The 15220-nt window shown below is 47.5% G+C and overlaps 1 protein-coding gene across 7 annotated transcripts in view; it reads left to right on the top strand.

The window, feature by feature from the left end:
• The first annotated feature begins 484 nt into the window (after positions 1-484).
• The window catches only part of LOC136937295 (fas-binding factor 1 homolog), a 29935-nt gene continuing 15199 nt past the window's right edge, over positions 485-15220 (top strand). For 2 of the 7 annotated variants that reach the window (XM_067230857.1, XM_067230861.1), the window contains exons 1-16: positions 485-1013; positions 1151-1178; positions 1290-1331; positions 1499-1556; positions 1685-1745; positions 4736-4795; positions 5114-5237; positions 5932-6027; positions 8706-8843; positions 8993-9137; positions 9288-9427; positions 9507-9600; positions 9864-10342; positions 11280-11326; positions 12218-12337; positions 13712-13812. In XM_067230857.1, the coding sequence (XP_067086958.1) occupies positions 1011-1013; positions 1151-1178; positions 1290-1331; positions 1499-1556; positions 1685-1745; positions 4736-4795; positions 5114-5237; positions 5932-6027; positions 8706-8843; positions 8993-9137; positions 9288-9427; positions 9507-9600; positions 9864-10342; positions 11280-11326; positions 12218-12337; positions 13712-13812 (1736 nt within the window). In that variant the 5' untranslated portion in view covers positions 485-1010. The remainder of the gene's footprint in view (positions 1014-1150; positions 1179-1289; positions 1332-1498; positions 1557-1684; positions 1746-4735; positions 4796-5113; positions 5238-5931; positions 6028-8705; positions 8844-8992; positions 9138-9287; positions 9428-9506; positions 9601-9863; positions 10343-11279; positions 11327-12217; positions 12338-13711; positions 13813-15220) is intronic. The other 5 variants (XM_067230859.1, XM_067230858.1, XM_067230860.1 and 2 more) reach the window with 5 other exon arrangements.

Consider the following 15220-nt stretch of genomic DNA (forward strand, 5'->3'; position numbering starts at 1 on the left):
CGGGTACTCTGTTGAAGTTTAAAACTATTGGATCTGCCCAGAGCCACTCTGATCTGCCATAACCAATCGCTAGCGTTCGCCTTAGCCAATTCCTTCACCACTACTGTAACAGAGCTAGCTGCCGTAGCTGGAAAATCAAACTGTTCCCGAACCCCGTGGGGAGGAGGGCCACAACATCATGGCCACCAACAAAACTCAGCAAAACTTGTTCTTGCTCCGGCTTTAGCTGTTGGATATTCGGCAGCGTTGCCACAACGGACCGAATGGCTTTGCTCGCATCTTTCTCCGCCGCCATTACGGAACTACAACACAAACTAGCGCACGACATCAACGTCATCGTTCTCAGCCACTCCCTCTGTTCGCTGATTCGCCGGTAGAAAATCAACCTGAAAAATCTGACTTAAGTACCTCATGGCCAGACCTATGTACAGAATCAAAAATAAAATTGAGCGGAAGTACGTAGGAGGGCAGAGCCAGGCTAGGTTTCAGGGGCCTGAGGAGAGAATACTGCAGTTGGACCCTCTTGTGAAAAAAATATGATCGTGAATCTCATTATGAACTACTTTACCCATAATCCCCTTCGCGATCTAAACAGACTGAATGTTGAAGAAGCTGCAGTAAGAACACAGGCGCATGAGGTGGATTTTGATTCGATCGACTATATGTAGAGCTTGATCGCTGCTGAGTCTGGGTAGATGTAGAGCTAAATGGTAGACGACAAGCCGGAGAAGCAGTTAATTAGAGCTACCTATCTATAGTTATAGAAACTTGTACCCGGCGAAACTGTCCGACTCAAACTGTGAGCACAGATTCAAATGGTTTAGCTGGCTAATAATACGCTTTACTGTTTAATGCTGAACACATACGATAAACGAATAGGCTATGTGATACATTTTGAGCGTCAAGATACCTAAATCTAATTAGCGACAGAGGAGTCATACCCTCAAGCTGTGTGGTTACCCATAGTGATGGTGACGCTGCCTGAAGTATTTAGCTGAGAAAACAACAACATGGTAAGAGCTCGCTGAAGTTCGTTGCATGCTTTCATGGTTTATGTGGACCCTGTATTAGGCTGTTTAAAACAGCCGCAGCTGGCCTTATATAAGGCCAGCCCAATATTAATTAACACCCTCTCTGCTGCCTTTTGCAGACTTCCAGGTTGAAGAAAGGCCCGATAAGTAAGTTGTAATGTACCGGTCAACATACTGAGTGGTTAAAAGTAGCCCGAACCAAGCGTACAGTATCTATCCAATAACGCTCAAGTTAATATAACATCGTATCCACCTCAGGTTCAATTGATGACATGCTGGGAGATCTCCTTGCAGATGAGGGTCTGTAAATTGTTGCTTGTCCTGTAATGTAGTAAAGCCATGACTGTGATGGAGGAATCCAGTAGTTATCAACATAGTTTTTTACTTGCAAAGTGTGTTAAACTGCTGAATGAGGGTATTTATAACCCCCTGGCTACGCCATGACAGTAGCTGCTTGTCTGTTCCAGGATACCAAGTCAGTTCTCGGAGCCCTGGATCCTCTCTATCCGCACGCAGGGGGAAATGGTACTAATTTTACATTACAAATACATTTCATGATTACTCCCACCTGGCCCTCCTGGCTGCAACACTCCTTAAACAGATCTGATATTTATATTAGGGATAGGGTCTAACCCATCTTTTATGCTTCCCAGCTCACTACTGGATGACGACTTCTTCAGCAAACTGGCTGAGGAGGTGGCAAATGATGATGTGGTAAGTCGACGGGACATCGTTTAAAGGTGACATGACATGAAAACTTCACTTTAGGAGGTTATTTAACATTAATATGAGTTCCCCTAGCCTGCCTTTGGTCCCCCAGTGGCTAGAATTTTCGATAGGTGTAAACCAAGCCCTGGGTGTTCTTCTCCGCCTTTCAGAAAATGAAAGCTCAATTGCTCTGTTTGAAAATCTCCTCTTTGTTATGTCACAAGGAGGAAGGTTACCTCCCCTCTCTCTACTTTGCCCGCCCAGAGAATCTGGCCCGCCCATAAGAAACTGAGCTACGACCGTGCAAGTGTTTTTATCCTCGAGAAACATCATGGCTTGCAAACGAATGGCTGTGTGACTCCCCAGTCAACACTGTGGAGTCACACAGGGTGATGGGGGTGAGTGGGGCTGTGTTCTTCCTGAAGTCCACAACCATCTCCACTGTCTTAAGAGCATTGAGCTCTAAGTTGTTCTGGCTGCACCAGATCACCAGGTTGGCCGCTTCCCACCTATAATCAGACTCGTCTCCACCAGAGATGAGCCCAATAAGGGTGGTGTTGTCCGCAAACTTCAGGAGTTTGACGGACGGATGACTGGAGGTGCAGCTGTTGGTGTACAGGGAGAAGAGCAGTGGAGAAAGGACGCAGCCCTGAGGTGATCCGGTGCTGATGGACCGGGAGTCAGAGACTTGTGTTCCCAGCTTAACGCACTGCTTCCTGTCAGACAGGAAGTCTGTGATCCACCTGCAGGTGGAGTCTGGCACGTTCAGCTGGGAGAGCTTGTCCTGAAGCAGGGCGGGGATGATGGTATTGAAGGCAGAGCTCAAGGGAGGTGTTAAAGATGTAGATAAACACCGGAGACAGCTGGTCAGCGCAGTGCTTGAAGGTGGCTGGAGAGACAGATTCCGGCCCAGCTGCTTTGCGGGGATTCTGCCTCTTGAAAGTTCTGTTAACTTCACCCTCCTGAATGGAGAGAGTCGTCACTGTAGAGGGGGGGAGGTGGGAGGCCTCCTGGGTGGGAAGGGGTAGTTCAGGACTGTCCAATTGTCTTTCAAATCTGCAGTAGAACTCATTCAGGTCGTTGGCCAGGCGGGAGTCGTTAGTGGAGTGGGGGGCTCTGGGCTTATAGTTGGTAATCTGCCTGAGCTCTCTCCAGACAGAAGCAGAGTCGTTTGCAGAGAATTGGTGTTTTATTCTCAGTACAGTTGTTTAGCCTCCCTCACCGCCTTGCTAAACCTGTTCTTCGACTCCTTGAAACTGTCCTTGTCCCCACTCCTAAACCAGGCCTCTTTCACTGACCTCAACCTTCTGAGTTTAGCTGTAAACCAGGGTTTGTCGTTGTTGTAGCTCACCCTGGTGCGTGTTGGTATACAGCAGTCCTCACAGAAGCTGATGTATGATATCACAGCCTCTGTGAGCTCATCCAGACTATTGGTAGCAGTCGTGAACATGTCCCAGTCAGTGCAGTCCAAGCACGCCCGCAGATCCTCCATAGCTTCACTGTTTTGATGTCCTCACAGCAGGCTTACAGCGCTTTAGCTTCTGCCTGTATGCAGGAATCAGGTGGACCATGGCGTGGTCAGAGTGACCCAGTGCTGCTCGGGGGACCGCATGGTATGCTTTGCTGATTGTAGAGTAACAGTGATCCAAAGTGTTTCCTTCTCTGGTAGGGCATTTGATGAATTGTCTATATTTTGGGAGTTCTTACTCTCCTTCATCCAGCTACTAACCTCGGACAAGTAAGTTAAGTAACGCTATATCAGGGGGGAGTCAGCTGGCTGGCTGGCTGGCTGGGGGGAGTCAGCTGGCTGAGCGGTGAGGGAATCGGGATAGTAATCCGAAGGTTGCCAGTTCGATTCCCGGTCATGCCAACTGATGCTGTGTCCTTGGGCAAGACACTTCACCCTACTTGCCTCGGGGGGAATGTCCCTGTACTTACTGTAAGTCGCTCTGGATAAGAGCGTCTGCTAAATGACTAAATGTAAATGTATATCATTTTGTAGCTTAACTGTATATGGTTACCTAGCTTGCTACCCTTAGAATGTGGCTGTAACATTAGCTCTTCAGCTAACAGATGAGTTATTGTCGCTAATGGAAAGGTAGATAGCATCAAGTATGTGTGTGAATACACATGCTGTAACGTGAGTGTTGTACACTTCTTTGTTATTTGGATAACCGTTCTGCTGTTGGTGTTATGGCGCGCGCGATGTCCGCCTTTCCCCTCATTGAAATGACTGAGTGTGTACCTCTGCAAACCAGGGTTATCAGATGAGAATGGGCAAATTCGAGGCATCTTACAGCAACGGGGCTACAGCCATTGCGATACATCCATTGTAAACATTAGCGCATGGTCCCGCCCCTCCGCTCCTCATTAGCATTTAAAGCTACAGACACCAAAACAGCGCATTCTGAGGAAAGCTCCTTGTGGGACTGCTAGTAGTAGCTGTAATTCTGCACCAAGGCTGAATTTCGGGAAAGTTCTGATACAGTATTAGGGGACCACTAAGGCCTATATAAAAGCATCCAAAAACAGCATGTCATGTCACCTTTAAGGCAGCCATCTCAAACTTCCGGCCCCCCTCCCTACGGCCAGCTACATGATGCTTAAAATATAATATATTCAGCGAAACGGATGTGGCCCCCTGGCCGGCAGTTTGAGATCCCTGGTTTAGGGAGTGAGAGATGGAGAGAATGAGATAGACCGACGAGTGAGAGATGGGGAGACAGGGAGTGAGATTGGGGAAGGGAGAGAGCGGGGGCAGGAGGGAAAGGGTAGACAGAGAGCAGTAAGCAGGGTCTTACCCTCTGGTGTCCCAGGGACATGGTCTTACCCTCTGGTGTCCCAGGGACATGGTCCTACCCTCTGGTGTCTCAGGGACATGGTCCTACCCTCTGGTGTCCCAGGGACATGGTCCTACCCTCTGGTGTCCCAGGGACATGGTCCTACCCTCTGGTGTCCCAGGAACATGGTTTAACCATCTCCTTCTCCTCTTCCAGGACTCTGATGTGTCTGAAGCTGATCCAATGGCTCTGCTGGAGAGTATGAAAGTAATCATGGTAGCACACACACAAGCATTCACACGCACACACACTGAAGGATGTTCTCACAAAACTGCTGACGTTACAAGACATTCAAGTGTTGGGAGTCAGGTGGCTGAGCGGTTAGGGAATCGGGCTAGAAGGTTGCCGGTTCAATTCCCGTCCGTGCATAATGATGTTGTGTCCTTGGGCAAGGCACTTCACCATACTTGCCTCGGGGGAATGTCCCTGTACTTACTGTAAGTCGCTCTGGATAAGAGCTTCTGCTAAATGACTAAATGTAATGTAAATGTAAGTGTGTGTTTTTGGGAATCTGCAGCTGTGTGTGCTCCTCAGGACATGGATGATATGGACGCTGACCTGTTCAAACCAAAGAAGAAGCCGAGTTCAGCTCCAGCTCAGAGCTGTGGAGGAGCCCAGGCGGAGCCTGCTAAACCAAACACAACCTCCAGGGGGCCAGGTGGGTTTCTGAGTCCCATAGGGCCCAGACAGACCGTCATATGTGTGTGATGAGCACTAGCTGTGTTAAAGCTAGCTGTGTTGGTGCTATCTGTGTTAGTGATAAGTACTAGCTGTGTTAATGCTAGTTGTGTTGGTGCTAGCTGTGTTAGCGATGAGTACTAGCTGTGTTGGTGCTAGCAGTGTTGGTGTTAGCTGTGTTAGTGCTAGCTGTTTTGGTGCAAGCTGTGTTAGTGATGAGTGCTAGCTGTTTTGGTGCAAGCTGTGTTAGTGATGAGTGCTAGCAGTGTTGGTGCTAGCTGTGTTAGTGATGAGTGCTAGCAGTGTTGTTGCTAGCTGTGTTAGTGATTAGTATTAGCTGTGTTGGTGCCAGCTGTGTTAGTGATGAGTGCTAGCTGTTTTGGTGCAAGCTGTGTTAGTGATGAGTGCTAGCAGTGTTGGTGCTAGCTGTGTTAGTGATGAGTGCTAGCAGTGTTGGTGCTAGCTGTGTTAGTGATGAGTGCTAGCAGTGTTGGTGCTAGCTGTGTTAGTGATTAGTATTAGCTGTGTTGGTGCCAGCTGTGTTGGTGCTAGCTTTGTCAGTAATGAGTGCTAGCTGTGTTAATGCTATCTGTGTTAGTGTTAGCTGTGGCAGGGATGAGTGCTAGCTGTGTTGGTGCTAGCTGTGTTGATTATCTGAGAGTATCTCTTTCAAGAAGAGGCCCTGGGGGTGAAACCTGGTTCTGCCCCAGCATCGACGGCACGGGGCTCAGCGTCGATGGCACGGGGCTACAAGAAGTTCAGCTTCACTGGTGAGCATATTCTGATTGACTAACTGTTGTGTGTCCCCCCACTAGGGCTGTCCCAACTCAGTCAACTAGTCGATTGTTTGGTCGATATGCTCTTGATCGACTAAGATTTTTTTTAGTCGAGCTGCCGGTGTTACCATTTTCCCTTTCGTTAATCTGCGTTTTGTTTTTTGCCCACAGCACATAAGCACAATTGTAGCTGTCAGCCTAAACTCTACCATACTTTGTCTACAATTGCTGTTATTAATCCTTTAGGCAAAATGGCAAATAAATCTGTGGTATGGAAGCATTTTATCAAAGTACCGGGTGACTCAAAACATGTTGAATGCACTCTGCCAACAACGGTTTATAATAGTTTGACGTTGAATATGATGTAGCCTACCACTTGAAAACCATAAATTGGCCATCGGATTATTATTTTACAGTGTGTAGCATATAGGCTCGGCATAAGATTTTTCAGTTTCGCGAACACATTTTTAGCCTATGGTTTGCTTATGCTGTGGTACTGTAGGTCTAACCATCTGCATTTTATTTTGAACAACAGCCTAGTTTTCGATTTGAGAGACCGCACGCTTTCAGCAATTATGTCGGCTTTGGATGTGCTAAATTGTTAGACTCTTGTTACTAGTCAAATAGCTAGTTAATACGTGTGTATAATCAAAGACATCAGAATCAGAATTTGGTTTATTCGCCATGTATGTTATACATGTTGCAAGATTGCAGGTTTATACCCTATATTGTTATGTAGTTTACAATTTAAATAATCTAGGTTAAAGATATCACATCCAAATCGAATCATTATCTTCCCCAACAACAAAATCTTTCTCTGTTGCACCGTTCCCCACTTGTCTTCTACGTAAATTCGCATGCTGCACTTTCAAGCAGTGATCAGCGCGCTCTGATGATTTGCATGTTAAACAAACAATATTATGAATATGTAGTACATTGTAAGAGATAATAAATAATAACCAATCAGGCATTTTTTATTATATCGGGATTGGGTAACAACAGGACTCGTGACACAAGGCTTCTTATTAGTAGCCTAATAGTAAATTTGATATCTGAATCTGGAATGTCCAGCAGCTACATTGAGTCAGATCAGGAAAATGTTTGTACCTTTATGTTTGTCTAGTTGTCAATGTCCCTTCTTACATATGTATTTGTTTCAGATTATCTCTTAAAACAGTGAGGTAAAACATCACACAAAATGGTTTGATGAAAAAAATTGTGACATTCATAGAAGAAAAAAAACGTTTCAAATTTAGATTAGTCGATTTTCAGAAGTGTTTAGTCGAGTCTTGGTCGACCTAAGAAAATCTCAGTCGGGGACAGCCCTAGTCCCCACCAGTGTTGTATCGTATACAACACTGTATCGTATTTGAATAAACCAAATTCTGATTCTGATGTCTTTGATTAAGTCGTTTTTTTGGATATCTGTACTTTACTTTACTACTTTCTAATTTCTAATTTCTATTTACTTTTACTTCGCTACATTTTGCAAAGAAAACTGATACTTTTACTCCGATACATTTCCCCTGAAACCTTCGTTACTCGTTACAAAATCAAATCATCTTTAGAAAAAAAAATAATCATGAGCGTGATGAGTCCAAAGTCGGGGACTGTGGTAGAACACAGACTGCAAGCAGGTTTGGCGAATCAGTGGTCCTAGCGCACGTTAATGCACCCCGCCCCCTTAGTTACTGTTGCTACGTCTTTTAAACTCGTTCATGCACAACACTGTCTGTGTCAGTGATTCTTTTTGGAGTAATATCTCCGCAATATCCTCCAGAACAGATCAAGGCAAAATGGACTGCAATATGGGCAGTGGAAGGATATATCCAAAACATTAAGATCAACAACAAAGGGGACACAACAATAATATAAGCAAAAGCATACAGGTCTCAAACAAAAAATTAGAAACCCCACAACCTCTTCATTAAATGCCCCCAGCACAACCTTGTAGAGCTAGACTAGTCATGTTCTTTCACCTCTGGGTAAGATCTGTATATAATATTTCAAGCTACCTAATAACCTACAAAGATTATTATTATTCTTTATTCCAGCATTTACTTGTACTTTTACTTTCAATACTTAAGTACATTTAATACCAGAAAAATACTTTTGATACTTAAGTACAGTAAAGATCAGATACTTTAAGACTTTTACTCAAGTAGTTTTCTAAAAGGTTACTTTTACTTTTACTTTAGTCATTTTCCAGCAAGGTACTTTTACTCAAGTATGGCTTTTGGGTACTTTATACACCATTGGTCCCCACCTCATTCACTGGTGAGCATATTCTGATTGACTAACTGTGTGTCCCCACCGCATCGCACTGATAGTAGAGTGACATTGCGTCTTAAACACTGGAAAAAATGTCTCCTCATTGCTGCAATGCTTAAGAGGATGATGATGGTGATGAAGGTCTTGGCCAGACACCTGACACTAAAGGTACAGAGCCCTCAAGTGGATTTGATGGGTCCTTTACATAAGTTCACACTGCCAGGGGTCAAAGGGCACTTGTAAATACCTTAAACACAGATTAAATAAGTCTAGAACTTTGTGGAGTTTAGAACTGTGTGCAGTCTAGAACAGTCTAACAGTGAAATCCTTGTAGAGATAGATCCTCAGTAACTATCCCACCAGAACTGCTGTCATGGTAACCGTGCTTCTCCTCTCCCCAGACTTGGACGACCCCTTGGCTGACCTACTGGACGACCTGCCGCTGGAGTCTCCAGAGGAGCAGAGCAGAACCAGAGGGGCTGCTGGTCCAGAGGGGGCCCTGCTGTCAGCCCCAAATGCCGCCGCCAGGAAGGAGACTGGTGGGTTTATCACTGGAAAAAAAACAACCTGTCAGTTTGCTGCTACTCTGATGGACTCATGTCCTAGAGGATCTGCATCTTACTCACATTCTACTGTGTTTACAGTCTGAGTAGGATGCAGACTTATCTAGTTGTCCCGTTTTCTGCAGCTCCAGCAAAGCAGCTGTCTAGGAAACGTGAGGAGCTGATGTTTGAGGATGACGAGGATGACTTGATGTTTGCGCTGGGCTTTGGAGAGAGTCCCAAGGAGAGCCCCATGAAGAAGGAGAGGGTCCTCATACCAAGGAAGGAAAGGTAGGCCTCAAGCCAGGCTAGGCTAGGCTAGGCAGGCCAGGCTAGGTAGGCCTCAAGCTAGGCTAGGTAGGCCAGGCTAGGTTAGGAAGGACCAGAGGTATAAGTTCATTAAAGCTGAAACTGCAAATATGAAGATGATGTGTGCTCCAGCAGCGATCCCCAGCAACGTGCACGCACCAGGCTGGACGAGATCCTTGGGCGAGGCACCTCCCCACGCCTGCTAGAGCGCCCCCCTACAGGCGAGAGGAAGGAACAGCAGGACAGGCAGGGGAAGACTCCCAGCTCTAAAGGTACAATCGAGATGACTCTTTAGCATCTTAGCTTAGTATAAATGCAAGCTTCTTGCTGAACAGGGGGATTCTGTTTCAGACCCATTACTGGAGCAGGACTTGATGTTTGGCTCATACCAGCCCACCCTGGCCTCCACCCCCGAGGGCCGCCAGTCACGCAGACAGTCTGTCCGGTAAGCTGGCCCCCCTGCACACAGTAATTCTTAGTGCTAGGGGAATGCTGGAGTTCACCCTCTGTCTACACCACCAAAGCACATGATATCAGTCAGGATAACCCTACCCTTCCATTTATACCTCCACAGCCCAGGATATCAATCAGGGTAACCCTACCCTTCCATTTATACCACAGCACAGGATATCAGTCAGGATAACCCTACCCTTCCATTTACAACAACACCACGACACCTCCTGTCTGTAAGGTGCTCTTGTCTTCCAGATTCTCCACAGAGGATGTGAGCGCCTCGTCTCCTGAGAAGAAGTGTAAAACGTCCACCACTCCCTCCACCTCTCCGCCCCTTTCCCATGCCGCTGCAGACTGGCTCGGCCTGAAGGTGGAGGACAGCGCTGGGGGAGGAGAGGAGGACCCTGCATCTGCACCTCCCTCATCTGAGAGGAACAACCTGTCTGCTCCCGCAACCGAGCCAACCGTAGAGGTGTCAGGGCCAAACCCCATCATCCCAACCCCCTCTGCTACCTCCTCTAAGCAACCTCAAGCTGAGGCCAGTCACAGGAAGGAGGAAGATGATTGGCTTGCAGGGGCTTTAAACAATAAGAAGTTTCAGGTGACACAGTCAAAAAAGCAGAGAAGCTGGCAGGAGGAGATCCTGGGTCTAGGGGAGCCCTGCCCCCCTCCCCCCACCCAGCCTGGCCCCTCTTATCCCTTGGCCTCCGACAGAGAGCTCCCATCCAGATCTGGTGAGTGACCATGATCTACGAACAGCCACTGTGTCTGGTTCATCATGTCTAAAATCTCTACCAGTCCATGTCTGATATCCACAATCAACCCGTCACACTCTCTACACCTCAGATCCCCCCTCTCTACCAGACTCTCTGCTGTTACAATGTTTTTCCTAGACTGACACACAGACTCTCTCCACCTGTAGAAACCAACCCATCAGCCACAACCTTGCCCCAGCCCCAACCTCAGCCCCAACCTCAGCCCCAACCTCAGCCCCAACCTCAGCCCCAACCTCAGCCCCAACCTCAGCCCCAACCTCAGCCCCAACCCCAGCATCCCCAACCTCAGCCCCAGCCCCAACCTCAGCCCCAACCCCAGAATCCCCAGCCTCAGCCCCAGCAGCCTCAGCCCCAACCCCAGCATCCCCAATCTCAGCCCCAACCTCAGCCCCAACCCCAGAATCCCCAGCCCCAGCAGCCTCAGCCCCAACCCCAGCAGCCCCAACCTCAGCCCCAGCAGCCCCAGCCTCAGCAGCTCCAACCTCAGCCCCAACCCCATCATCCTCAGCCCCAGCCCCAAGTTCAGCCCCTGCAGCCCCAACCTCGGCCTCAACCCAAACCCCAGCATCCCCCTCCCTTGCAGGATTCCCGGGACCCTGGATGGCCCAGTCAAGCCCAGCTCCCCCCCTCATACTCTGGCCAACCGTGGCAGGTTGCTATGATGCCTGGCTGTAAGTGGTGTAGGTACTCAAACAGAGCAGAGCTGTCTACATCAGTCATCACCTCTATGATAACTCCCCTCCATCATCACTTCCATTACAACATCTATCATAATTCCCCTCCATCATCACTTCCATCATCACCTCTATCATAACTCCCTTCTCATCATATCACCTCTCATTTTTATTATATGTTGTCATGATGCTGATTGTCCAGTTTGTGTTTTGCTCCTCAGTTCCTCTGCACAGCCAAGACCAGTGTGCACCTGCAGCCCTAACCCAGGTACGCAGGCTGTGGCACAGTAGAGCTAGCTACGGTAGCACAGTAGAGCTAGCTACGGTAGCACAGTAGAGCTAGCTACGGTAGCACAGTAGAGCTAGCTACGGTAGCACAGTAGAGATAGCTACGGTAGCACAGTAGAGATAGCTACGGTAGCACAGTAGAGCTAGCTACGGTAGCACAGTAGAGCTAGCTACGGTAACACAGTAGAGCTAGCTCCGGTAGCACAGTAGAGCTAGCTCCGGTAGCACAGTAGAGCTAGCTCCGGTAGCACAGTAGAGCTAGCTCCGGTAGCACAGTAGAGCTAGCTCCGGTAGCACAGTACAGTTAGATATGGTAGCACAGTAGAGCAATAGAGGTAGTGGAGCTAACCCGAATCCTGACATGAGGAAGCAGGGTTAGGGTAGACTCATCATCTTCTCCTGCAACAGCAGGGTTAGGATAAACTCACCATCTTCTCCTGCAACAGCAGGGTTAGGGTAGACTCACCATCTTCTCCTGCAACAGCAGGGTTAGGGTAGACTCACCATCTTCTCCTGCAACAGCAGGGTTAGGTTAGACTCACCATCTTCTCCTGCAACAGCAGGGTTAGGTTAGACTCACCATCTTCTCCTGCAACAGCAGGGTTAGGGTAGACTCACCATCTTCTCCTGCAACAGCAGGGTTAGGGTAGACTCACCATCTTCTCCTGCAACAGCAGGGTTAGGGTAGATTCACCATCTTCTCCTGCAACAGCAGAGTTAGGGTAGACCTACTGCAACAGCAGGGTTAGGGTAGATATATATATATAGACCCCAAACACTAACCAGAAATGTAGAATTAGAGTTAGGTAGGTACTTAGATGATCCCTAAGAGACATTGTGGTGTTACATAACTTGCTCTCTGTTTCCTTAGCAGCAGTTCCAACTACTGGGGCTAGGGGGCGCTGTGGATGTGTCAGGACTGCAGCAGCAAGCCAAGAAGAAGGAGGAAGAGCAGGACCTGTGGGCTCGCATCATCCAGCTGGAGGGACAGGTAGCTGGGTCGGGGTGTGAGACAAAGAGCTGGGTCGCAGTCGCGGCTGCTGGTCTTTCAAAGAGGGGAAGCTCATTTTCGGCCTACATCATAAAAACTTTGCATTTATTTGGCTAGTGCACTGGCTAGTTCACCCCTGCGACGCCTAGCCTTCTGTATGAAAGAATGAACGAACAATCTAACGAAACGATATTAAACTCAAAGGAGGAAATGTGGGAATTAGGTTAAACTGAAACAAGGAATGTGGTGTATAATTGTATGAAATGTATGATGAACATTGTCTAGCAATTTCGCCAAGCAAATTCCAATAAATAGGTTGCAGCGGTTTGTCTTTCGACTACACTTGCAAAATCTGCGATGGGACTGAGCTCGAATAGCTTCGGCGACTTTTTATAGAACAAAAGCGCTGTTAATCAAAAGGAGATGCAGTCTTTCGACAGACCCTCCAATCATCACGCGGAAGCCCAGCGTCCAGGCCAGCCCACTCCTCCATTCACCCCCAGAGACGCTGAGCGTCCAGGGCGGGACATAATCGCAGCATTTATCCAATGACCGTATAGTTTCGAAGCACTGAAAAAAACTGTTTAAAGCAGCCCCATTGAAGTCCATGGACGCCAGGCTTCAACAGGGAAATGCACTGTGACGCTACGGGAAAGTATGAGATGGAAATCAAGTCAGTCTACCTGCTTATATGTAGCTGATTCTGAATGAACATGAGATGAACGTGTTCTAACGCATTTAAAATGTTAACACAATAGTAAATATTTGACCATTATTTTGGGACATTTTAAGGGAAGCCGAGCTTCCCTTGCAGTCATAAAGAAATGATGGGTTGGGGTGTGTGTGAGAGATAAGTAGATAGGTGTAAAACAGGTAGATGAGTATGACAGGTGTCTGGGTCAGGGTGTGAGATGGGTAGATGGTGGTGAGACAGGTAGATGGTGGTGAGACAGGTAGATGGTGGTGAAACAGGTAGATGGTGTGAGACAGGTAGATGGGTGTGAGACAGGTAGATGGGTCCAGGAGGAGTACCCCTCTTCTGTTCTGGGCTCTCCTATGGAGATTAGCCACACCACTGACTGTGAATGTGCGTATGGGGGGGTCAGATGGCTGAGCGGTTAGGGAATCGGGCTTTTAATCAGAAGGTTGCTGGTTCGATTCCCGGTGTCAAAGGACGTTGTGTCCTTGGGCAAGGCACTTCACCCTACTTGCCTTGGGGGAATGTCCCTGTACTTACTAAAAGTTGCTCTGGATAAGAGCGTCTGCTAAATGACTAAATGTAAATGTAATGTAAATGCATGGTGTCTGTGTGTGTACATGGCATGTACATGGTGTGTGTGTGTGGTGTGTGTGTGGTGTGTGTGTGTGTTGCAGGTGAGAGCCCTGCAGCTGGAGAGGGACCAGACTCAGATGCAGCTGGAGAGCGCCCAGCAGAGACACATACATGACACTGAGCTGATGGAGAATGCACACAGGTGTGTGTGTTCATGTGTGTTCTCATGGCTGTGTAACCGTGTATGTGTGTGTGTGTTCATGTGTGTTCTCATGGCTGTGTAACTGTGTATGTGTGTGTGTGTGGGTATCAGGGTTCGTACAAGGTGCTTAAAGTGCTTGAAGTACTTGAATTTGACTTTTTGGATTTAAGTCCTGGAAAACCCTCAAACAGTCATATTAATGACGAGGTACTTGAAAAATGCTTGAATTATTTAAATCCAATTTAAACTATATATATATATAAACACGGAGAGGACGCTGGTGTCTGTTGTTTGCCGCTTCTCTGTCTAAACAGTGTTATTTTTTTCCTTTATTAGTGTTTTCTTTTCTTTAATTTTCTTTTTTACTGAGTGATACCAAACTGAAGACTTTTGACTCACCGTACTACCATCTCCCCATCATTGGCTGATTGCTGGTCACTTCCACTGCTAGTGGGTAAATATCTGGACCTCTCCGTAGTTTTTGCAGCGCTAAATTTGCAAGGTACACTCCTGGGACAGCCACTCAGCTATCCCGGCGTGTGTCTAGCCTCAACTACTGTGCTATGGACCATTTTTCTCGCTGTGCCTGACAGTCCTATATCACTGTGCTTGGCTAACAACTAGCTCCAGGCTAACCCCTTCGACGACTGGCATGAAGCTTAAGGATTCCATCCCGCAGCTGCTAAATCTCAACAACCGCACCATTCCAACGTGCATTACAACCATCAAAGAAGTTGGATTTCAACTCCGACCACGTTACGTCCACAGAAGATCTTGTCGAAAGTTTATTTACCATCAGCCTGGCCATTCTGCATCAGCCATTCCATCCATCTGGACCACTGTCGCACATCTGCCCCGTCATCAGAGCGATGTCGCTCTCGGTTTTAGTAACACAGGAAACACACCAAGATCTCTACGCCCTGAACATGACAACCTGGGAAACATCGCAAGATCTCGGCACATCAGGCAGGACAGAAAATGTGGAGTTGATCCCAGTGTACTACGGCCTCCACAGAGATCTATCATCCCATCAACACTTAAAATATAACTTTTTAACACACAATCCCTCGCAAATAAGGCATCTCTCATTCAAGACCACATAATAGACAAGGGATTAGACTTTATGTGCCTAACAGAATCATGGCATCAGCCAGAGATCTACTCAGCACTAAATGAAGTCTGTCCCCCCGGCTACAGTTACCTGGAAAAAGCCTGCAGCACAGGTCGTGGTGGTGGCCTGGCTGTTATATACAGAAATAAATTGGAGCTGTCCCCCCTTCCTCTGCCTACATTGTCATCATTTGAATGCTTTGCTTTTAAATGTCAACCCCCTTTCCCCATTACAATACTCCTCATCTACCGGCCCCCTAAACTAAACTCAGCTTTCATCTCAGAAATGCACGACCTT

The sequence above is a fragment of the Osmerus mordax genome, chromosome 3 (genome assembly GCF_038355195.1).
Source record: "Osmerus mordax isolate fOsmMor3 chromosome 3, fOsmMor3.pri, whole genome shotgun sequence".
Lineage (NCBI taxonomy): Eukaryota > Metazoa > Chordata > Actinopteri > Osmeriformes > Osmeridae > Osmerus > Osmerus mordax.